Below are 22336 nucleotides of genomic sequence, written 5' to 3'. Positions count from 1 at the left end.
ATCACCCATCTTCCTCTCTCCCCGTGCTCCTGCTCATTTGCCTTAAGGACACGTCTCAGAATCTTAGCCTGTTCCTTGCCTTTCCTTATAAACTTTAGACTTGGCTTGTTAATATCTATAAAAAAGCTTGTTAGGATTTTGATTGGAATTGCATGGAATCTGTAGATCCAAATTCCTTCTTAAAATTTGTATGACTCTCTCGAGGATAGATCCTGCCCTGTCCCCATACAGCCACATCCCCACTGGGGTGGGGAGTCAGTGTCCCTTGAAGGTGGACCAGCCCAAGCCAGACCCTGTGGGAAGGAAAGACATGTTTGCCTTCCCAGAGGGGGCCCTGCTTGTCATCTGGGCTGGATCTGCCCTCTTCCAGCCACCCCTCCCTACAGCTAACTTTGAGGGGCGTCGGAGACTTTTCTCTAACACAGCCCCTGCTTATGGCCTTGGTAAGATGCAGCCCGGCAGCCATGGAAAGCTGGCCCACAGAGAGGGGCATTTCTGTCAGCTGCTTTTGTGTTTTTTTAAGGCCTCAGTCACTTCCTCCTGATGGCAGGTCAGCTGATACATGCGCCACGGAGGGGTGTCTGGGGGTGGGTTTGCGGCTGACAGCCACGGCCACCCTGGCAGAGGGGAGGAGAGGGGAGATGCTGCACACCCTAGCGGGCAGGGGGCAGGGGAGCGTGTCTTGTTAAGTGCTTGAACAAGCAAGCCTCAAACCCTCAGCCCCCACAACCACCACCCCCCTCCTGCTCTGGATCAAGGTGTGCACCCAGCTGGGGCAGTCACCACACAGGGACAGCGGCTCACTCTGGAGTGGGTGCCACAGACTGCTGCCACAGAAATTGGGCCACGAGCCCTCATCCTTCAGGATGAAAAACCAGTTCTCCAACTCCGTGTGGAGAGAGGTCCCAGCCCAGCTGAGGCCCTGCCCAGGCCTGGCCCAGTGCCCAAACCCCAGAGGTTGGCAAATGCTAGGCCTTCTCTCGTCTTCGACTTGGGTCCCTGGGACGGTGTCTGTGTCTGGCGTGTGCTTGCACATCCATGACGTCAGCTTGATCCCACTGTCGTGGTGACCACAGGGCGGCTGTCACCCGCTCCTCCTGAGTCACCTCACTGCGCTCCGGGCCCAGGGCTCTCCCATCCGTGGCAGTGGGATGGACTGTGGCTCCATGGCTCGTGCTGAGACGGCCTGCAGTTGCCCTGTTTCTCCTGACCCCGCTGCTCAAGGGTAGGCCCTGGGTCGCGTGAGAACGCATCAGGAGAGGACGAGAGGACTGGTTTAAGAAGGCAGCGTTCACCATGCAAGCGGGCCAGGCACTTCCCTTCTGTGCAGGGGAAAGCGCGCAGGATGGCTGGGTCCTCTCTGCCTGGAAGGAAGTCCTGATCTTGTAGGTCATGATCGTCAGTGCTTCCAAAGCCCTTCTCATGAAATCCCCTTCCCTGTTCTGGGAGTAGGTGTGATCCGACCACAAGGTGAAGAAACCGCACTTCATGCAGGTGAAGCAACTTGTCCACGATTTCCCAACTGAGAGGAAGGGGACCAGCCCTGGGAGTCCCTCCCCAGTCCCTCTGCCTGCAGGCTGCCAAGGCAGGCCCCGCTTGGTTCTCTTCTGCCGCCTTCACCCTTAGTGCCGCTCCCAAATGCGGAGGCGCCAGGGCCTTTGGCTGTGTGCCCTCTTGGCTGGGGCCGGTGGGGTGGGCATCAGGGAGGCCGGGCAGCTGTGTGGTGAAAAGGGAAGGTTTCTCTGGCAGCCTGCAGCGGGGGCTGGTGGTTTACACCATCCACTTCCCCAGTGTGGCCTGTGGGACAGGTGGGGCCCAGGAGGATGGGAGGCAGTGGGCTGTGCAGGCTCCTTGTCTCTGCACCCCGATCTGTGCCCCGGACGGCCAGTGTGGCCAGTTCAGGTCTCATCTTGTGTGCCCTTTGGGATTCAGCTCAGCTGTCCAAACTTTTGCGCCCCTCCTCTTTTAAAACTTAAATTGATAGTTAAAGTACTTATAGATTTTTTTCAGTTGTGGAAAATTTAGAAAATACAGCCTCACGTGTCTGAGCATATCCTGCTGTTTATGACCTTTTTCACACCCATGTCCTGATCATCTTTTGATAAATAACACTTCTACAAAATTCTCAATGGTTGCCTAATATTTCTTTGGGAATACTATCTGTCGTTTCTTTTTCAGCCGTTGATTTTTGGTACATTAGCTGTTGCTAGTACTTCCACGTGCCTGTCAGGTGTGCATTTTCAGGTAGGATGGATGCAGAGCCCAGCCTGGAAGTCTAGGGAACGTGGGCTGGGCCCTGCAGAGTCTAGGGTGGCAGTGGGTACAGACCACATGAGCCAGATGTGAGGGCAGCTAGGGCTGGGCAGGGGTCTGACTTGACTCACGCTTGGCCCTGGGCATGGCCTTGACCAGCTGCTGGCTGTTCTGAACCATCAGGGGCTGGGCACCTGGTGATCTTGACGGGCCTTGGGGCTGACGCAGTTGGGTGAACTTGGGTGGGGCTTCCATGTGGGTCTCACCCCCGGCCAGGTCTGGCGCTTCTGGCCTCCCTGTTTTTAAGGCAAGGCCTGACTGCCTTTCTATTCCAGATTTCTAAAGCCCCTTCTTCATCTAACGCCTGTGACCCACTGCGATATCAGGGGCTGAGGGAGGGTCCTGGAGGCTGGGGAGCTGGGAGGATGGGATCTGAGGAGGGAGGAGTTGTTTCAAGAATGGTGCTGTAAGCCAGACTCCTAGAGTAGGAGGATGAAGGAATGCCCAGCATGATTTTTTCCCTCAAGGCACACCAAGGGCCCAGAGCATGGCTGATGCACCTGCAGCCCTTGGCGGGACTCCTGGGCATGCTGTCAGATAGCCTTTACTCTTCGACATGACTGCAGGTCCCTAAGGGGCTTGGTGGTGGGGACTGGGGTCCGCCTCAAGGCCAGAGACCTGGGTTGGGATTCAGGCTTTGGCTTTTCCCTAACTCTGAGGCTCTTGGGCACATCCATGAGTCTCTCTGTGACTATTTTCCACATCTGGAAACTGTCAGTAGCCGCCTTACATTGGAGGGCAGTCCTCAGAGGCAGCATATGGAGCGTGTTCCTATTGAGAGGGAAGCATTAACCCATTCATCTCGGCCTGCGCTTTGGGGTGGGGGCAGGACATCAAGGTCCAGAGGATGCGGGAGCTCCCACCCCTTTTCCTGAAGCCCTCGGAGGAGGCGTTGGCCAGGGGTTGCTTGGGAGGCTTTGTCCATGGGATGTGGCCCTGTCCAGCACGTGGTCTGTTCTTGTGCCGAATTTTCTCTGTCTGTAGGACAGGAGACCTGGGGTGGGTAGGAGGGGAGGGAGCCTTGATTGCCCTATATCTGTGCCTGTCCCCATAGTGTGGCCAGCGTGGCCCTTTGGGAGGACAGCTGGAGTACAGTACCTTCTGCCCATGAGTGGGGAAGCCACTGGGCTCTTCCAAAGTTTCATTTGCTATTAAGCCAACCATCAAGTATCCCGAGTTAAACTGTTGAGCAACCACCAAACAAAAACATCGCCATAGCCCATCTGTTTCCTGTGTCCGTGTTCCATACCGACCTTGTACTCGACTTCTAGTGAAGTTTCCAGGTGTTCTGATGGCACTGTCCTGAGCTGGACCATTCCTCACTCCCATCGTGGTCATTGTCTGGACGGGTACTCATCCTCTGCAGGGGTGCTCGCAGCCTCCTCTGGGGGACTCCGCCAGAAGAGAGCCCAGAAGTGTCTGCTGGGGGCTGTTACAGATGATGCTACCAGAAGCATTTTTGTGTGCAACATTTGGTTCTGTTTGACCCTGTTTTGGTACTATGTCTATGGTGTAATTTCCTCAGATCAGGCTTATCAGGTCATGCGGTTTGAGCGCCCTAATCTGTCTTGAAGGAGGTGACCACCAGCCTCGGGAGCATTTGTGAGCACCATTTGGGACAGTTGCCTGTCGCCTTGTTTTCACGGGCCTGTCTGGCCTCTGGCAGCCACAAACGAGGCCTTGTTAACATTGGAGACATGGGGGTGAGTGTGCATGTGCAGAGCCCAAAGCGCACAGCAGGTTGTTGGGGGTGTGTGCGTGTCCCTGGAAGAGCCCCATGACTCTGTACCCCGGATGTGCAGGCTGAAAGCCGTCTGTGGTCAGAGCTGCTGTCTTCAGCCAGGGCTGGCCTCCAGGACCTCCCAGGCCTATCCTGGGCTTGGCCTGCCCTGTGCTCAGTTACTTGGAGGAGAGCTTCAAGACTCCCCTTTCTCTGGTCCTGGAGAAGCCTGTGTTGGCAGGGGGTACTGAGGTAGCTGGGTGGGGTGGGCCGTGTTCTTAGGGCACAGGCCAGGTGGGACTGCCTCGTTCTGGCCTCTCTCCAGGGGCCCAGGGCAGGGGCTGAGTGCGAAGGGGTGAGATGAGGGCCTCACGTCCCCGAGGGTAAGGCTGGGAGCACGGATGAGGGTGAAGTAGGCCAGGGCTAGGAGCCCTCCATGAGCATCAGGCTTTCTCAGAGGCCCGTTTGCCAGCGAAGGGGTTGGACCAGATCATCTGGAAACTTCCTTTCCCTTGGACATTCTAGAACTCTACTCCTGGGTAAGTTTCATATTTTACAGAGAATACCAACTTTCTCCTCCCCCTTCCCCTGAGGGGCACCTGTGGAAGGTGATTTCCCGGGATCTCCCTGGCCAGCCCATACCCGGGGTCCCCGCAGCTGGCCTTGAGGGAGACCTCACAGCGGTCACCAAACCTGCTCAGGCACTTGCTCGGTCTCCTCAGATACCCGGGGAGGGAGTGGAGGAGAGGAGATGGAAAAACACGTTTCTGCAGTTTAAGGAGACTCAGTAGGATGTAAACGTGGGCATCACTCTGCTGCTTTGCTTCAGAGACAACAGAAGGCCCTTAGGAGCTGGCTGGCCTGCCCTGGCCATATTCCTGCCCTTTGTGAATCTCCTGGGCACAAATTCTTTGCTTCCGGGGTTGTCTCCCCAAGCACTGAAAGGCCCAGAGAGCCCCAGGTCGCCTGCCACGCACCCCCCCCTGAATTCCTCTGTGGAGTGGGGACAAGTTGTGAGTTGGCAGCGGAGTGCTGGGGCTGGCTCTCTCTAGGAGCTTGTGGGGCAGGGTCTGTGGGACGGCCATGAAGGGGCCACATGCGTGGGGTGTGAGGGCTGCTGCGGAGAGGGCACGTGCGTGGGGTGTGAGGGCTGCTGCGGAGAGGGCAGAGGGCCGTGTAGGGCCAAGGGGAGGCCCAGGAGAGGAGCCGTCAGCTGTATCTTGGGGTGGGTGGCAACCTTTGGGCTGCCCACAGTGCCATCTTGTTGAGCTAGCTCTTGAAGCCCAAGGGGCAGGAAAGTGTGTAGCAGACCGGACTGGCAGTGACCCAGGGGACATTTGATTGGAAAGCAGGCTGTGGGGACCAATGAGGAATGAGGTCAGGACTGTGAAGAGGCTGAGTCTTGTTTAGGGGACAGTGGATCAGAGGGTGAAAGTGGGGGTAACCAGGTAGCCTCTGTGGCTGCCCACATGGAGGGGACTGGGGGTGGCCCAGGGCATTTGCGCCTGGCTGGCTCAGTTGGTAGAGCATCGGACTCTCGATCTCAGGGTCATGAGTTCAAGCCCCACGTAGGACATGGAGCCTCCTTAAAAAAAGGGGGGGGTGGATAACATATCATTTCTTGTGTAGCAGGCGCCCTGATGCTGCATTTTAAATCCCAGAAGTCATTATGAGTATTTTGTACAGTCAGTATTCTTTTAGATTTCCCTTTATATTTACTCTGATGCATTTCATTCCTTCTGCAATTCAGTGCTCCCATCTGAGATCATTTTTCTTCAGTCAGAAGCACTCCCCTTAGTATTTCTTGACAGATTCCCTGATGACCAGTTTCACCAATTTTGCTTTTTCTGGCCAAGGTTTTCTTTGAAGGCTATTTTTTTTTTTAAAGATTTATTTATTTATTTGAGAGAGAGAGCACGAGTGCTGGGGATGGGAGGTTGGCAGAGGGAGAGAGAGAGAGAGAGAATCCCAAGCAGACTCCCCACTGAGCATAGAGCCCGATGCGGGGCTCGGTCTCACAACCCTGAGATCATGACCTGAGCCGAAATCAAGAGTCAGACGCTTATCTGACTGAGCCACCCAGGCAGCCCTCTGTGAAGGCTATTTTGTCTAGATTTATCATTCTGGTGTGACATTCTAATTACTTTTGGCATTGCCCATGTATCAACCCATTGTCTTATGGTTTCCATTGTTTCTGTCGAGAAGTCAGCTGTCTGTTTTAGGTTTTCCTTTGAAGGCCAGGTGTCTTTATCTAATTTAAGAATTTCTCTTTGTGTTTGGTGTTGAGTAGTTTGATAATGATTTGCCCAAGTGTGCTCTTCTTTGGAGCTTCTAGTGTTTCTTTAATCTGTGTGTGTCTTGGCTTGATGTTTTCCACTTATTTTGTGAAACTTTCCCAGTTATTATCTCTTTAAATATTGCTCCTGGGGCTCTCATTACATGTTATGTTAGCTCTTTCCACCATGTCCCATGGGTCTCTCATGTTCTTTTTTGTATTTCCCAACTTTTTTCCCTCTGTGCCTCGGTCTGGATATTTTCTGACTTAAGTTGCGGTTCACTAATCCCCCCTTTAGTTGTTCTAAACTGCTGTTGAACCCATTTATTGAGCTCTTAACTTTGGTTATATTTTCAGTTGTAGAATTCCCATTTAATTAATTTTTAGTTTGAGATTCTCTGCTGCAATTCTCCATTGTGTGATACACCTTCCTGAACTTTCATTAATTTCAGTTGTTTTATATTTCATTTCTAATCATTTTAATATTTGGATCTCCTTTAAGTGTATTTCTGTCATTTTTTTTTTTCCTCATGGCTTTGGTAGAATCCTGGATATTGTGTATGAAAAGTCCTAGGGATAATTTGGCTTCTGAATCATTTATTTTCTTCTGGAGAAAATGTATTCCAGCTTCTGGCAAGCGGTTAGGCTATGGGTGCCCTCACCCACCCTCTCAGGACTGAGGAAGAGGCTTCCTTCCTCGAACTGATGCAAACTTCTGTCTCTTCAGCCCCATGGGTTGGCAGGAAGCTCTGCTTCGGGTCTCCGCTTTTCAACCTCCGCGTGTAAGTAGATGCTTTAAGGGAGAAGAGGCGCCCAAGGTTGGACTCACCTGTCACACTGCCCCTCCCTCCATGATCGCAGCCCCTCCGATCCTGGTTGCCTTGGTACTTCTCCAAGGCTAACAAATAGATTTTTTTAAAAATACATCTGTTGTCAGGTTTTTAAGCTGTTTGCAGAAGCAGGGGGTTAAACCTTGGTCCTGTGTTGGAAAGACCAGGCCCCCGAGCAGAACCCAGTGCCCCCGTGACCTGCCCCCGAGACTCTTGCCCTTTGGCGGTGGTAGCTGTGGGGGAGGGCCAGTTAATTCGGCCTTAGGGAGAGGCAGTCTCTTCATTAGGTCTCACAGAGTGAAGCAGGGAGGGCTCGGACCTAGCTTGACACAGCTGGCAGACCCTCCTTGTTCAGAGATGTGGAAACTGAGGCCCAGGATGGGCCAGTCCCACAGTGACCGGGACCCAGGTGTTCGCGACTGCTGGGCCCATGCTCAGCTCCAGGGGGAGCAGGGGACAGTGGGCAGCAGGGCAGCTGTGGGGGCTGGGGTGCTGGGTGGCCAGCCCCTCTGGCCAGTGTTGCTATTGCGCTGGCCTCTGCCCGGCCCCCTGCCATGGCCTCGCCATTCCAGCGTCTTCTGAAGCCTGGGCAGCAAGGGGCCTGAGGATGCGGGCACTCACTGCTGTCGCCACGAGCCCTGGGTCCAGTTCCCAGCGGCCTCCCCTCTCTCCTGCCCGTTGCTCACACAGCCCTGGAGCTGGTTTCTGAGAGTCCTAGGGTTCTTCTGTTCCTCACTAATCCCTGTAGTTTTTCTGTCCACACGCAGTTTCTCTTCCGCTTTCCTCCCCACCCTGTTGGGAAGGAAAATCATGCTCTGCTTTCCCTCCCGGTGCCTCAGTGGCATTTACCAGCAGGCCCGAGGGAGGCATTAGTGGGTAGAGGACGGGGGGGGGTGGCCCTGCTCCTTGGAGGAAGCCTGTGGGAGTGGATGGCCGGCTTCCCGCATGTGGGCCTTGCCCGCACTGCCCCTCGGGGCCCTAGCAGAGAGCGGGGCTGCTGGAGCTGGTGAATTCGAGGACGACTGGCCTCAGAGAGCTCCCGGATTCAGACCACTGTCACTTGGTAGGTGTGTGGCCACGGACCACCCGCTGTCTCAGCCCTAGAAAAGCGGGCTGCCCAGGGGCTGGGGACTTCGGCAGCGTTTTTGCCCGGCAGAGACAGGATTCTGTGGGAGACGAACTGTGGGAGCCCTCCCGCTGGGAAGATGTGCCCTATCCTGGAGTCCCGGGATTTCTGAGAGGCCAGCAGTCCTAGAGGGGCTCCGAAGAGGTAGGGAAGGAGGACCCACATCCAGGCTCCCCTGGCTGGCGGATCAGGGGCCACTTCTCCCCCAAGGGTGAAATGGTCTGTCCACTGTCTCTGGCCTTTAGTAAGCAGCAACCCCCCCCCCCCGGAACTGTCACTCTGCCACCCTGTGGGGTTAGCCAGGGCCCCTCCTCCTGTGGGCAGGCTTTTGGGTGTGGGGGTCGGGGTTGATGAGCTGCTGACCCCGGGAGGGCCCAGCAAGTGCTTGGTATGCCCAGCCCTGCCCGAGGAGACTGGCCAGGCCCACTGTGTGATCCTGGTCGCCCATGGCTCCTGTCCCTTCGCAGAGCTCTTGGGGTCTGCCGGTAGCACTTTAAAGAGCTCTTGCAGCCGCGGGGCTGGGCCGTTCCCCCGGCTGTCCCGGGGGCCCGGCTTGTCCAGCGTTGCGCGCTGTCGTGCCCGTCCTTGACCCTTGCTGGCTGCTCCTGGCACACGCACAGCCTTGCCACCAAGAGTTGAGGTCTGCCCTGGCGGCGCCGGGCTGCAAAGGCTCTGAGGAGGCGGCGGCACTTGGAGAACCAGTGGGTGATCACCGGTTTTCTCCTTTAGGAGAAACTCAGCCCGGGAGCTCTGGCCCTGACTCCAGGTCGGACGCTGTGGCCACTGCTGTGGGGCCGAGGACAGTGGTGCAGTCCCTCCGACCCTCAGGTCCCCTGACTGTCAGATGGAGCTCCTCCGGGGGACATGGCCAGGGAATGTTCCCGGGGCCTCCCTGGCCCCAGCTCTGGGCGAGAACCGACGGCACAGTTGGGGCCGTGGCAGAGCCGCCCGCCCAGCTGCCACCTGGCAGGTGACGGGGCTCGGCGACGGGGGCCAGTCCCAGTGACTCTTCAGTTCCTGCGCTTGCCCTTTCCCCAGGCTGTCTCCAGAGAGAGCAGAGGGAAGTGGAGAAGCCACACCCCAGCTCGCGCGGCTTCCTCACCGGCCGACCTGCCAGTGTGTGAAGTGAACGAGGCCCTCTGCTCCATCTCTGCCTGTTCTCTGCTCTCCTAGGGAGCTCAGGCTGCGGAACTACGTCCCCGAGGATGAGGACCTGAAGAGGAGGAGGGTGCCCCAGGCCAAGCCAGTTGCCGGTAGGTGGGCTGCCTCGCTCCACCTCTGCTCGGAGGCACCGACGGATGCCTCCACCTCGGCAGGGGTCGCGCTCTCTTGGAGAGTAACCAGCCGCGCCAGGGCTGGAAGGTGGGCTTCTAGGACCCCCGGGCACCATCTCACAGCCATGCGGCAGTAACCCGTGTTGAGCGACTGCAGAGAGGCGGTCAGGGCACCCGAGGGCCTGCTAGGGGCCTGCGAGGGAAGGGGCCGCAGCCCCCTGGAGGACCTCTCTGGGCTGAGGAGTGGAAGTGGCCCTGGGACGCTGGGACAGCAAGGGCCGGGGGAAGGGTAGGGAGGGTCCTGGGGTCCGAGTGAGACCCTGAAGAGGAGTGGAGCGTTCAGGCACTCAGCGAGCCGTGGGCAGGCCGACGCCCGCCGGACGCAGAGGACGGGAGCGGCGTTCCTGCCGGGGCGAGCAGCCGCGAGCTCCTAGAGCTGCTCCACACTGGAGACGCAGAGCACTTCTTATCCCGGAGACCCCTGGCCCTGTTTGTAGCCTTCATTTTTGTGATCATTTCTGAATTCTACAAATTCTAAATGAATAGTCATTTATCTTGAAAATAGTAAAGTGTTACCCCTTCAGCCACACTCCAGTCTGCTTCCCCATGTTCTTTGCCCCGAGATTCACATGCTTTCCAAGTGGTTTGCTTCATGGTGTGGGCCACACTGTGGTGGGGACGGTGAGGCAGGCCAGGGGAGAGGGGTGGGGAGTGGTCCCGGGCCATGAGGCAGCACATGGCAACAGTGACGGGGGTCACAGGAAGCTCCTGGAGGAGCTTAGCGCCTCCCCAAAGTGACTGTCCCCTGCTCTTGGGAGCACATATCTGAGTGGGATGGGAAGAAGAGCCACCTGTGTCCCGGCCAGTCCATGGCCCAGAGGACATCCTCAGAGCCTAGGAGCCCCTGTAGAGTATGGGAAAGCCGGTCCTCGTGGTTCTTCACAAAACCGTACCGTGGCAGTACCCGGGCGGTGCTCCCATTTCCCAGGGGAGTGTAGCAGCTGTGCGTCTGGCTGGAGGTCTGGGCTCCGTCTGTTCTAGCGGTCTGCCTCCTGCAGGCTCTCCTTCGCCCCAGGATTGTTTCATCCCGGGAAACCCAGGCCCTTCCTCCTGGGCAGCCTTTGCAGAGTCTCCGCCTCTGGAAGTTGGGAGCCCGGGAGAGGGGCCAAGAAAGCCCAGGGTCTCCGCGGGGACCCGCCCGCTCCCTCTCCCCCTCCCCCGGGCACCCCAGGGAGAGCGGGGCTCCTTTCCGACAGGCCTGTGTTGTTGTCTTGCACCCTCTAGTGGAAGAGAAGGTGAAGGAGCAGCTGGAGGCTGCCAAGCCCGAGCCCATCATCGAGGAAGTGGTGAGCACCCTTAGTGCCCCGGGGTGGCCCACTGGGGGCCCTTCTCTCCTCCCCCCACACCCCCTCCTCCCTCCCTCCCTCCCATTCTTCTGCTTTCTACCCCTGTGCCCTTGAGCTGGGCCCCTCAAGCCCTGACATGCGTCTCCTCCCTCCCCAGGACCTGGCCAACCTCGCGCCCCGGAAGCCTGACTGGTGAGCGCTGCCACGTAGGACTAGCGTGGACTGAGCGGCCACTCGTGGTGCCGGGCACGGCCCTCAGGCTGAGCCTGTCCCGCCCTCACAGCAGGGAGACGGACAGTGTGGACGCGCAGCTACATGAGATAATTACCGTTCACAGTACATCCTGACAGGACATAGAAGGACAGCGAGAGGGAAGCCTGTGTGTGTGTGGTGGGGGGTGACGCCTGGAGGGCAAGGAGGGGCTCGGGGAGAGCGAGGAGCAGCCGTCTCCTCCAGAAGGCCCTTCTGCAAGGGCGAGGCTCCGGCCCACCTCGGCTGCATTTGAGCAAGGCCAGCCTTGGCCCTCAGGGAGCCACAGGATGGAGGCAAGGTGATGGGAAGGGGGGATGTTGATTCCTGTCCCGGTTCTGCCACCAACTGGCCTGTTCTGCTTTGGCCTCAGTTTCGTGTTCTGTGAAGTGGGGCTAATCTTCCCTCCCCGGTGCCTTATGACCAGGCTGATACAGAGGGTGAGAGAGGGCCATATGGCCTGGGGCTGGCGTTGTCCTTGACCTCGGGCCAGAGGCGTGGGCCGCATTTCCTCTCACCTGCGATCCTGTGGCAGGCTCCTGTGGCAGGCACCGCACCACTGAAGGTGTTCTTATTTGTTGAAACAAAAGCATGGGGCGTACACCCTAGGAATCCCTGAATAGGGGGAGTAGGCTGTGTGTGCGCTTTGGAAGCGCCTGGTGGCGAGGGGGAGCGGGACCCACAGCGGAACCAGACCGAGAGGGCAACTCTGAGAAACCATCCACCCTGCGCACCTTGACTCAGTCCCACGTTGGTGGATCTGCGGCACCAGTCGCTGCCTCAGCAGGACGGGGCAGGGTGGCTGATGCTGGGTGTGGGAGGGTGCAGAGAGGGAGAGAGGACCGTCTTGGTCTCCTCCCCAGGGTGGTGGTCTCAGGCAGCTGAATGTGATTCCTGATGCCAGAGGGGCTTTGGGAGGGGAGGGTCCCAAGTCCACACCAAGCCAGGCTTTAGCTTCTGGCCTCCTCGTACCTGCCCGCCACAGGGACCTCAAGAGAGACGTAGCCAAGAAGCTGGAGAAGCTAGAAAAGCGGACCCAGAGGGCCATCGCCGAGTTGATCCGTAAGTACAGGGCCTAGCAAGGTGGGGTCCCTGCCCTCTGGGTGGTGGCCCAAGCACAGGGCCCCTCCCCACTCCTTCTGTCTGCCATCCATCCAGGTGAGAGGCTGAAAGGCCAGGAGGACAGCCTGGCCTCTGCAGTGGACGCCACCACCGAGCAAGAGGCCTGTGACTCCGACTGAGGCACGCCGTATCCCAGGCCTGGCCTGTGGGCGGGTAGCCTTGGGTAGGGATGGGGGTCGGGCTTGCTGTTACCTCCAGTTTGGCTTCAAAGAGCCACATTGCCTCATCAGTCCAAAACCCTTGCCATGGGGTGAGATCAGCTTCTTGTTTCCTAATGGTGCCCACCAGACCGAGGGGCAGAGCCAATAGCAACCCTGTGGGTTTGCTATGTCTCTACATATGTGTGTATTTGGAACTTCCTTTTATCTCTAGAAATAGAAGCAAGCAGACCCACGTGTGTGGCAGAAACCTATTAAATATTTTCTCGGTCCTTGGGGCGCTGTGGGTTTGGGCCCCAAGGCAGGAGTAAGCCCTGTGTGGGGCCAGGCATGTTGAGGCTGGAGGGGTGCAGAAGGCCCAGGCCTGACCTTTTGAGGCCAGGTCCTGGTCCAGTTAGGCGGTCATGTCAAAACCTGTGGGTGACAGAGAGTCTGGGAGGCTTCTGCAAGCCCTCCCACGGGCCCGGACCTTGCAGGAGTGTCCGGTCAGCCTGGAGAGTCTCCCAGCCTGGTCCTCTGTGGATCCCCTCACAATGTGAGAGAGAGAAGGGAGAGGCTGGGCGTGAGGAGGGGGTGAGCTGTGCCCTGGCAAGCCTCCATCCCGGGCCACTCCAGATCCAAGGCTCCTGGCACTGTTGTGTCCCCCTCTCACAACCCCCGGTGGCCCCTGTCCCTACGTCACAGTCAGAGCTAGACCGTGGCTTCCCTGGGACAGGGCCCCTGCATTGGGGAGGGTGGCTCCTATAGACTAGGGTATTATAGCCTGGGTTTGGGGTGTGGTCTTGGGCCCTGGGTCCCCAGGGTCCTGGCATTAGGACCATGAGCCGCCTCTGTGGGGCTGACTCTCCAGAGTGACTGACCGGCCACAGCTCTGACTCCAGGTCCCTGTGGCCGACTAGAATTTCATCTCCAAAGTGGTAACGCACTTGAGTTGCCTTCAGGGTCTCGCCTCGAGTCTCCCCCCCCCCCCCCCCCCCCCGTGTCATCCCAGTGCGCCCTTCCCTCTGTGCTGAGTTGGAGGAACACATTGGCCTGACTCTGGTGGACGGTGCGGAGGACCCGGGCCAGAGGGCTGGGGCGAGTACGTGCGACACCAGCACGCTCATACGATACAGCAAGTGCTTTCAGCTGGAAGTACGCAGCTACCCTGAGAAGGTGACTGGTGTAGGAAGGGAGCAGGCGTGACTGGGGGCCGAAGCGGTAGGTGGCTGGCTGAGCAGCGGTCAGGCCCAGGACTCTGGTTCCCACGGGAGCAGGGGTCACACATGCCCACGGGCGACAAGGCTGGAGCCAGACTCCCTCTGCATCGCGGCGTCTGGGACTGGCCTTCCCTTCCTGGGAATAAAGGACGAGAAGGGGCCCCCCGCCTTGGGACTGCCGTAGGAAGCAGGGTGCTTGTCCGTGGCAGTGTAGGCCCCCGGCGACATTCCTACTCCTCACCAGCGCTGGGACTAGCTTGTGGCCGGCCCCACAGAATGGGAGCCCCGAGAGCTGAGGAAAGGTTTGCTTCCTGCGTTGACAGCTCCGTGTGCCTACAGAAAACCACCGTGCAGGGAGAGAGCAAAACCAACAGCGTCACTCACGATGGGCATGCAAACAAAAGTTAGAAAATACGTGAGGAGATCCATGCCTTGAAGAAGGGCTACCACCCCACCAGGTGGAAGAGTTGAAAGCCAAGGAAACTGAAACCATGACATCCTACCAGGCTTTAAAATGAGACTTTGTTTTCTCACCAGAGAAGTAAAAGAGGCACTGAACCCCAAAACTCAGGAACGGGGATTAGGTATGAGGAAGACCTGGTTAGTAATCTTGGAAACAATGTTTATTAAAATAAGCAACACACACAGAACATAAGCAGCTCCCTTGAGGAGCTAAATACTAAGTGTCAAAGAAGGGATTGATCAATTGGAAGTTAAAGCTGAAGCCCCAAAAGACGACAGAGAGAGAGGGTAGGTTGCAAAGGTGACAGACTGCCAGGTGTCCTTCAGCGGATGGGAGATCAGGAAAAGAAAACTGGAGAAAGAAGGAATGGCTGACCACTTCTGTCTGTGGTATCATGGGACCACAGCAGCCTGAACTGATCCTCCCTTGGCAAATAGCTAAAAATACTAGGTAAATAAATAGTTACAACAAATACTTTTTAAATGCCTCACTGACCAGGCAAGAAAGTAAAGAACACTCAAGCAAAAAGGTAGGAGAAGCAGAATGCTGAAGCCTGACCTTTGACTTGAAGGTATTTGACAAACGAGGTAATACTGAGCGTTGGTTTTTGGGGTCCTTGGTGCCTGGGGCTAAGATAACCCAGTACCCGTGCGTGATGAGGGGCCTGGTACGAGAGCCCTCCAGAAGGCTGGGGCTGCAAAGGTCAGGGCCCTCTGTGAACTAATAATAGAGCTGCTCCCTTGGCATCGCAGAGAAAAACTGAACCTTGCCACTGACTGGAGTGAAGGAAGGTCTCCCTTGAGAACTGAGCCGGCCTCCATATGGGTTTGCACATGAGAAACCTCAAGCCAGGAGTATAAGTGGTCCCAGAAAGGGGTGGTCTCAGATGCTTGATAGAAATGCAGATCCTAGGGGTGCCTGGGTGGCTCAGTTGGTTAAGCGACTGCCTTCAGCTCAGGTCATGATCCCCGGGTCCTGGGATCAAGCCCCACATCGGGCTCCCTGCTCAGCGGGCAACCTGCTTCTTCCTCTGCCTCTGCCCCTCCCCCTGCGTGTGCTCTCCTGCTCTCTCTCTGTCAAATAAAGAAAATCTTAAAAAAAAAAAAAATGCAGATCCTACCTGAATGAACCTCGATTCATCACGGTCCTCGATGAAGCCCCATTGATAAAGTTCCAAGAAAAGTGAGCAGCTTCTGGGAAAGGTCACTAGATCTACGAGGCAGCAAGGCACCGAGAGCAAAGGACATTGGCAGGGACATGGTAGGCTTGCAAAGGATTCATACATTAGGATTACCAGGCACATGATTTAAATGTTGAAAAATGATGTAAGAACTAAAAGGCTTGAAAATAGGAATCGATTTGCCAAAAAAACCAAAGTGATGTTCTGGAAATAAAAACTATCACAGCAGTTAGAGGCCCTGGATCTGTGAATTAGAGCTAAAGAAACAGTTCATGAATGGGAAGCTAGGCCCGAAGAGGTTCTCCAGAATGCCGCCCAGCAAGGTAAACAGACCGATAACCTAAAAGAAGAAGCTTAGAGATACAGAGGATAGAGTGAGAAGAGCCAACATAACATGATTGGAGTTCCAGGAGGGAAAAAAGGCAGAAATGAAGCGGACCTAATATATGTATATTTTTTTAATGGTTGGGAGCAACTCTTCAGAATCACCAATCCACAGATGCAAGGAGGTCAGCAAATCTCAAGCAAGGCAACAAAAAGAAATCAACACTCAGATGTTCCATCTCTTGGTATGGATGGTGATTAGTTAGGTATATGCAGTTTTTGACTGTTCATTGACCCCCACACATCTGACTTGTGCACTTTTTGTATGTTTATTACACCTCAATAAGCAAGTTCACTTTAAACTTTTTCATATCTTGCCTTAATCGTCAATTACTGTATTCACATTCCATACAAAACTCAGTGGCTTGAAACAGACCTTTAATATCAGACTGTTTTCTGTGAGTCAGGGATGCAGGCGTGGCTTACCCAGGCAGTTCTAGTTTGGGGTCTCTGAGATTGCAGTTAAGATGTCCCCCAGGGCTGCAGTCATCTGAAGGCTTGGCTGGGGCTGGAAGATATGCTTCTGGGATGCCTTACACCCCCGGGAAGGCTCATGGAAGCATGGCGTGTGCACAGTCCTTGCCACATGGCTCTCTCCATAAGGCTTGCGTGAGTGTGTGTCTGTGCACTGTGGCAACTGGCTTTCCCCAGAATGAGCCATCCAAGACAGAAAGCAGGGGGAAGCTTTAGAGACTTACGACCCGGGCTTGGAAGTGATATTCTGCCACGTTATATTGTTAGAAGCAAGTCACAACATCCAGGCTACGTTCAAAGGAGAATTAGGTTCTACCTCTGGAAGGGAGGTCTAAGAATTTGTGGGTGTTATTTTAAAACCACCGCATACCTAGACAATTAAGTGCAATAAGTTGGCAGAAAAAAGAGCAAGAAAAGATGTTAAAATTAGAAAAGATACATTACCTTTTAAGGAGCAAGACAGCAGATGTCTCAGCCACAGCCAGTGTTATCGGGCACGATCCCTTCTGGTACCAGCGTTAACTAGACGAGAGGAAATTGTCAACTTAAAATTCTATACCCAGAGAATATATCTTACAAGATATTTTTAGACAAGCAAACTCAGAGATTTTGTCACCAGCAGACTCACATGAAAAGAAAGTCTCTTTGGGGATAATGAAAATATTCTACAGTGGATTGTGGTGGTGGTTGCACAAATCTATGAATATGCCAAAAGCTTGTTGAATTGTACACTTGCGGTGGGCAAAGTGTATGAGATGTATGTTATATCTCAATAAAGCTGTTTAAAAAACATGAAATAAGCCTTCTCCTTTAAAAAAAGAAAAAGCTCTATGTCTTAAGATTGGAATGAGACATGATTCCAGATGGAGAATCTGAGATATAAGTAGGAATGAAGAGAAAGAAAGTGAAATCTAAATAGGTATTGACCTTATGAAATGAAAATGTTCTATGGAGTAGAAGTAAGACTAGGGTTACTAAAGTATGTAACAATAGTAGTAGTTACACGTTCTTGCCCCAGGTGAGACGTGGTCAGGATTATAGCCCCCTACGAAGCTCAGCTCACTCGGGAAGAGAGAAAAGACTCAGTCTAGACTCTAGACTCTGCTCCACAGGCAGGCGGACATTTCTAGGGTAGCCCTAACAGAATAGAAACAGTGTACCACTTCCAAAGCAGTTAAAAAAAATAAAGTGAATGAAAAAAAAATTACCCAAAAGAAGGTAGAGAAAAAGAGAAAAGGTAAGGCAAGTAAATGAATCCAAATACATCATTAATTACAATCAGCGTATTAAACCACCTTTTTTAAAAACTCAAGTCTAATGCTATTTTTAAAAAGCCTAAACTCAAAGATCACAAGTAAAGGGATTAGAGAAGCTCTACGAAGAGGTGCCTGGGTGGCTCAGTCAGTTAAGCGTCTGCCTTCGGCTCACGTCATGATCCCAGGGTCCTGGGATTGAGTCCCATGTCGGGCTCCCTGCTCAGCGGGGAGCCTGCTTCTCCCTCTGCCTCTACTGTTTCCCCTGCTTGTGCTCTCTCTGAAATAAATAAAATCTGAAGAAAAAAGAAAAGCCCTGTGAAGCTCAGAACCCACAAAGGAAGCCGAAGTGGCTGGGGTAACGTCAGACGGGGAGACTTTGGGCTGGAAGTGTGATTAGCTACGCAGTGTGCCCCGCAGCCCCGGGGTGCCCCCTGCCACACATGGAAGTGCTAAGTGGTGCGACCATTTTGGAGAATTGGACCACATGCACACACCGTGACCAGCAATTCCACCAATAGTGCCCAAGGGAACCGTTGCACAGGTATACCAGGGACCAGGACCAGGACCGGGGTGCTTTTAGGAGCGTTGTTCCTTAACAGCACAGGTGCATGCATTGCTTGTGCACACATGCGCGCACACTAAAACATGTAAGGGAAGAAAGGGAGTATGAGCCATTTGTGTGATGTTCCAAACGGGCAGAGTGGAACAGGGTACTCTCTTAAGGGTCGGCACATGGATGGTAGAGTCGGTGCAGACAAGCAAGGTGATGGCCCTCAGCATCAGGCTTGCTTGCAGTCAGCTCAGGGAAGGGGCCTTTTGAGGTACTGATAATGTTCTTTAAAAGCTTGGCTTGACTGGCGGGAATACCTTTTATTCTCTGTCCATTCATTTTATACACTTTTTTTGGTATATATGCTATATCTCACGTGCATACTTTTTTTTTTTTTAAGATTTTATTTATTTGACAGAGTGCCCAAGCAGGGGGAGCGGCAGAGGGAGAAGCAGGCTCCCCACAGAGCAGGGAGCCTGATGCAGAACTTGAAGCGGGGTTCGATCCCAGGACCCTGGGATCATGACCTGAGCCACCCAGGCGCCCCTCACACGCATATATCTTTAAGGAGAGAAATCTCCAGCATTCACAACCTAAACTACTCGGGAAGTATGAACTGGGATTTTTTTAAATGGCCACATCTGCAGTTTCACTAGAGTGGTCCGGGTTAGAACAGTGAGGGTGAAGAGAAAAACCATTCGAGCTACGTGGGAAAAATACCAACAGCCGATGAATGAATGAGTTCATTTTCATCAGTAGTAAATACTCCAAGACAGGTTTTTTCCCCGAGTGCTGAGGAAACAGAAATGTCAATCTGCTTACTTATCATCCATCATCAGGGCCAGACATTTTTGGGCTTCTGATACCAAGTGTTGACTACGCACAGATCTTTGCTGGAGGAACTAGTAGGGAAAGCTCCCGAGCAAGAGGAGCTGTGGTGGGAGCCCGGAGAGGGGTGGGAGAATCAGGGCTACATTTGGCAGACCCTCAACAAACAGGATCTCAGACCAGGAGGGCTTTATTCTTGTATGAAGTCCATGGCCATATAGTGGCTCCAAGGACACAGATCCCTTTTGTCTCCCCAGCTGCTGTCCTTAGCTCCCCTAGGAGCCTACGCACCCCCAGGTGGGAGCTCTCGGCAGGAGGGGGAAGGGCAAGGGGCAAGCCAGCTGAGGGAACCGTGGCTTCCAGCCCAGTCAGTCCCCCAGGATCACCTTCACATCTGATCAGCCATGACTGTCACATCCAGCCCTCCCTGCAGACGTGTGGGGAGTAAGGGTATTTTAAGCTGGGCACATTGCCACTGTGATTGAAATTGAGGTTCCACCAGAAAGGAAGGAGGGTAGAAAGAGTCCTGGGAAGGCAGCCAGCAGGATGCAGGAAGAAGTGGTGAGCAAAGAAACTGGTAAACATTGCAAAAATCAATAATTGACTAACCTCTAACAAGACTGACAAGGACACAAGTTACGAATATTAGGAATGCAGTAAGGCAGACCTGGCGGCCCCACCGGCCTCGGAAGGACAATAAGGGGATACTGTAGATATCCACATCAATTTGAAAAGATGAAATGGTCCAGTTCCTTGAAAAGCACTACTTTCCTTGAACTACCACAATTCACCCAAGATGAAATAGATAACTTGCATAGCCATGACTACTAAGGATATTGAATTCGTGATTTTATATTAAAGTCATCTCCACACCCAACGTGGGGCTGGAACTCACGACCCCGAGATGAAGAGTCATGCTCTACTGAGTCAGCCAAGCGCCCCCTGAATTCATGATTTTAAGCCCCCTGTGATCAAGGTGGGGATGTTGGTGGAGAGAGAGACACACAGATCAATGGAAAAGAGTAGGGAACTCAAGTTGCCCCAAACAAGTACAGCCAACTCATTTTTGACAAAGGTGCAGAACGAGCTCACGGGAGGCAGGATAGGCTTCAGCAGATGGTGAGTGATTGGATATCCATAGGTCAAAAAAAGAACCCCAACCTAAAGTCCAGCCAGACAATATACAAAAATTAAGGTGTAAATGTAAAGTGTAAAACTATAAAAACTTTTAGGAGAAAATCTTCCGGACCTAGAACTTGGTGACGAGTTCTTGAACACAAGACCCAGAAGCACATCCATAAAGAAAAAAATACATTTGACTTAACCAAAATGGAAAGCTTTTGCTCCAACAAAAATTCTATTAAGAAAATGAAAAGCTACAGACTAAGTTGCAAACCCCATATCTGATAAAGGACTCAAATCTAGAATATATAAAGAACTTTCACAACAGAAGGAAGGAGAGAGGGAGGGAGGGAGGAAGGAAGGAAGGACGGACAGACGGAAGGACCCAGTTGGAAAATGGGCAACAGAAACATTTCACTGAACAGGGTATATAAATGGCAAACACATGAGAGATGTTCAGCATCACTGGCCGTTACGGAAATGCAAATAAAGACCATGATAAGACATCATTACACACCTATTAGGACAGCTTAAATAAAAAATAGCGATAATACCAAATGCTGGTAAGGATGTAGAGAAGCTGAATCTCTCGTACATTGTTGGTGGGACTGTCAATGATACAGTTATTCTGGAAAATAGTTTGGCAGTTTCTTAAGAAACTAGCATACGCTTATCGAATAACCCAGCAACCACACTCCTGGGCATTTATTACGGAGAAATAAAGACTGCACAAATGTTCATAACCGCTTTCTTTATGATCACTAAAGGCTAGGAAAAAACAATGTCACATGTGTTATTGCTCATTGAATGCTAGATAATTTGCATTTCTTGTCCAGGATACGTCAGTTAAAAGAGCCCCCATCTCTAGTTTAATGGAGGTTTCCAAGTCATCATCAGATGAAGACCATGGTCTTCATGTAATTTCCCATCCTTCATTTTGGAATTAAAATATTACACAAAAATGGGTGAAATAAGTATGGTAATAAATTTCTGACATACGGGAAACAGTGTACGAGGGCATTCCTTCACTTGGTCCTGTACTTTGGGGAATAATGGAGTGGAAAATTAAGTTTTTATTCTGTGAAGAAACAGACCAACCATGAAGTGCCCTTCAATAGGTGCCCTGTTAAACCACTGCTTCCATACCATGGAATACTACTCTGATAAAAAGGAACAGAACTGTTGATTAAAGCGGTTAGCTTGGGTGAAGCTCAGGGGCATTACACTGAGTGAAGCAGACACGTACATAACTTTATATATAAAGATCACGTGCTGTACAATTCCCTATCTGTAACATCCTTGAAATGACAAAATCCTAGACCCGGGGAACAGATCCGTGGGTGCAGGGGCTAGGAATGGTAGGGGCAAGTGTGACTATGTATAAAAGGGTAGCTGAGGGAGCTCTTTGAGGGGATAGAATAGTTCTTGGTTGCACCAGTGATGACACAAATCTGTGTATGTGATAAATGGGGAGGGGCTGCGCACACATTGCGCCGACGTCAGGTTCCTGGTTTTGATATTCTGCCATTTGGGAAGGGGCAGCCGTTGGGGGAGGCTGGGTGAGTGGGACACAGGATTGCTCTGTATTGCCTTTTTAACTGCCTCTGAATCTATATTTATTTCAAAATAAAAAGTTTTGAGGTGTTTTCAGCAGTGAACAAAGAATGGTAAAACATGGTAATAAATTGGGTATTTATTAAAAAGTATTTTAAAAATAAGACACGGTAAGTTTCCTAGAGTCTTGTGACATATCAGATTTTCAGCGTTGGTCACAGCAAGTCTTGGCCAGGGTTGGAGGGGCAGGGTGTGGGCTCTCAGGCCCCAGCAGCCCCCTTGTCACAGGGCTGAGGGAATGAGCAAGGGCCAGTGCCCACCTCTGTGGATGGAGGAAGCCTTCGTGTGCCCATTGCTCCCCAGCTCACCAGGCACTTCTCCAGGACAGCCCCAACTGACCTCCCAACACTTCAGGTCCCTCCTGCTTGAAATCCTTGGGGTCATCTCTGGAGAGGTGTCAGGCCTGGGTTGTTCAGCAACAGCCCTTCCCCAGCCGAGGACAGAGGACAGGGCCTGCTGGCCCAGACACCAAGGCGTGGTGCCTCTGGGGAAAGGGGGCAGCAAGAGGCCCAGGAGGAAGTTGTACCTGGGTTCGCGGAGATAGGCCCCCAGAGGCTGGTACAGGGCCTGTACCACAGTGAGGAACAGCAGGCTTGGGGTCAGAGAGAATGCACAGCCCCTAAAGTTACAAGCCCAGCAGGCTGCAGTCGAGAGTGTGAAGGCACCCAGTTTGGGCAAGTCTGGTCCCCTGGAGTCTGCCTATCCTCCCAGCCAAGTCCCCTGCTGGGGTGCATGCTTCTGCTCACCACCGTTGGGGCTCTAGTGTGAGATGCCTGCTCACCTTCATTCAGGGGCCCCTCTGTGGAGCTCTGAGCCATGTCCAGGGTTAGCTGCAAGCTTGCCCACCGCTATA

General features: G+C 53.5%; 1 protein-coding gene across 1 annotated transcript in view; it reads left to right on the top strand.

The window, feature by feature from the left end:
* Positions 1 to 17325, top strand: part of CCDC12 (coiled-coil domain containing 12) — a 54123-nt gene extending 36798 nt beyond the window's left edge. Inside the window, exons 3-7 of the mRNA XM_027585283.2 lie at positions 9438 to 9517; positions 10823 to 10884; positions 11042 to 11076; positions 12119 to 12195; positions 12292 to 17325. Of these exons, the coding sequence (XP_027441084.1) occupies positions 9438 to 9517; positions 10823 to 10884; positions 11042 to 11076; positions 12119 to 12195; positions 12292 to 12374 (337 nt within the window). The 3' untranslated portion in view covers positions 12375 to 17325. The remainder of the gene's footprint in view (positions 1 to 9437; positions 9518 to 10822; positions 10885 to 11041; positions 11077 to 12118; positions 12196 to 12291) is intronic.
* Positions 17326 to 22336: the final 5011 nt, after the last annotated feature.

Source organism: Zalophus californianus, chromosome 1, assembly GCF_009762305.2.
Source record: "Zalophus californianus isolate mZalCal1 chromosome 1, mZalCal1.pri.v2, whole genome shotgun sequence".
Classification (NCBI taxonomy): Eukaryota; Metazoa; Chordata; class Mammalia; order Carnivora; family Otariidae; genus Zalophus; species Zalophus californianus.
This window is presented reverse-complemented; position numbering and strand designations above follow the sequence as displayed.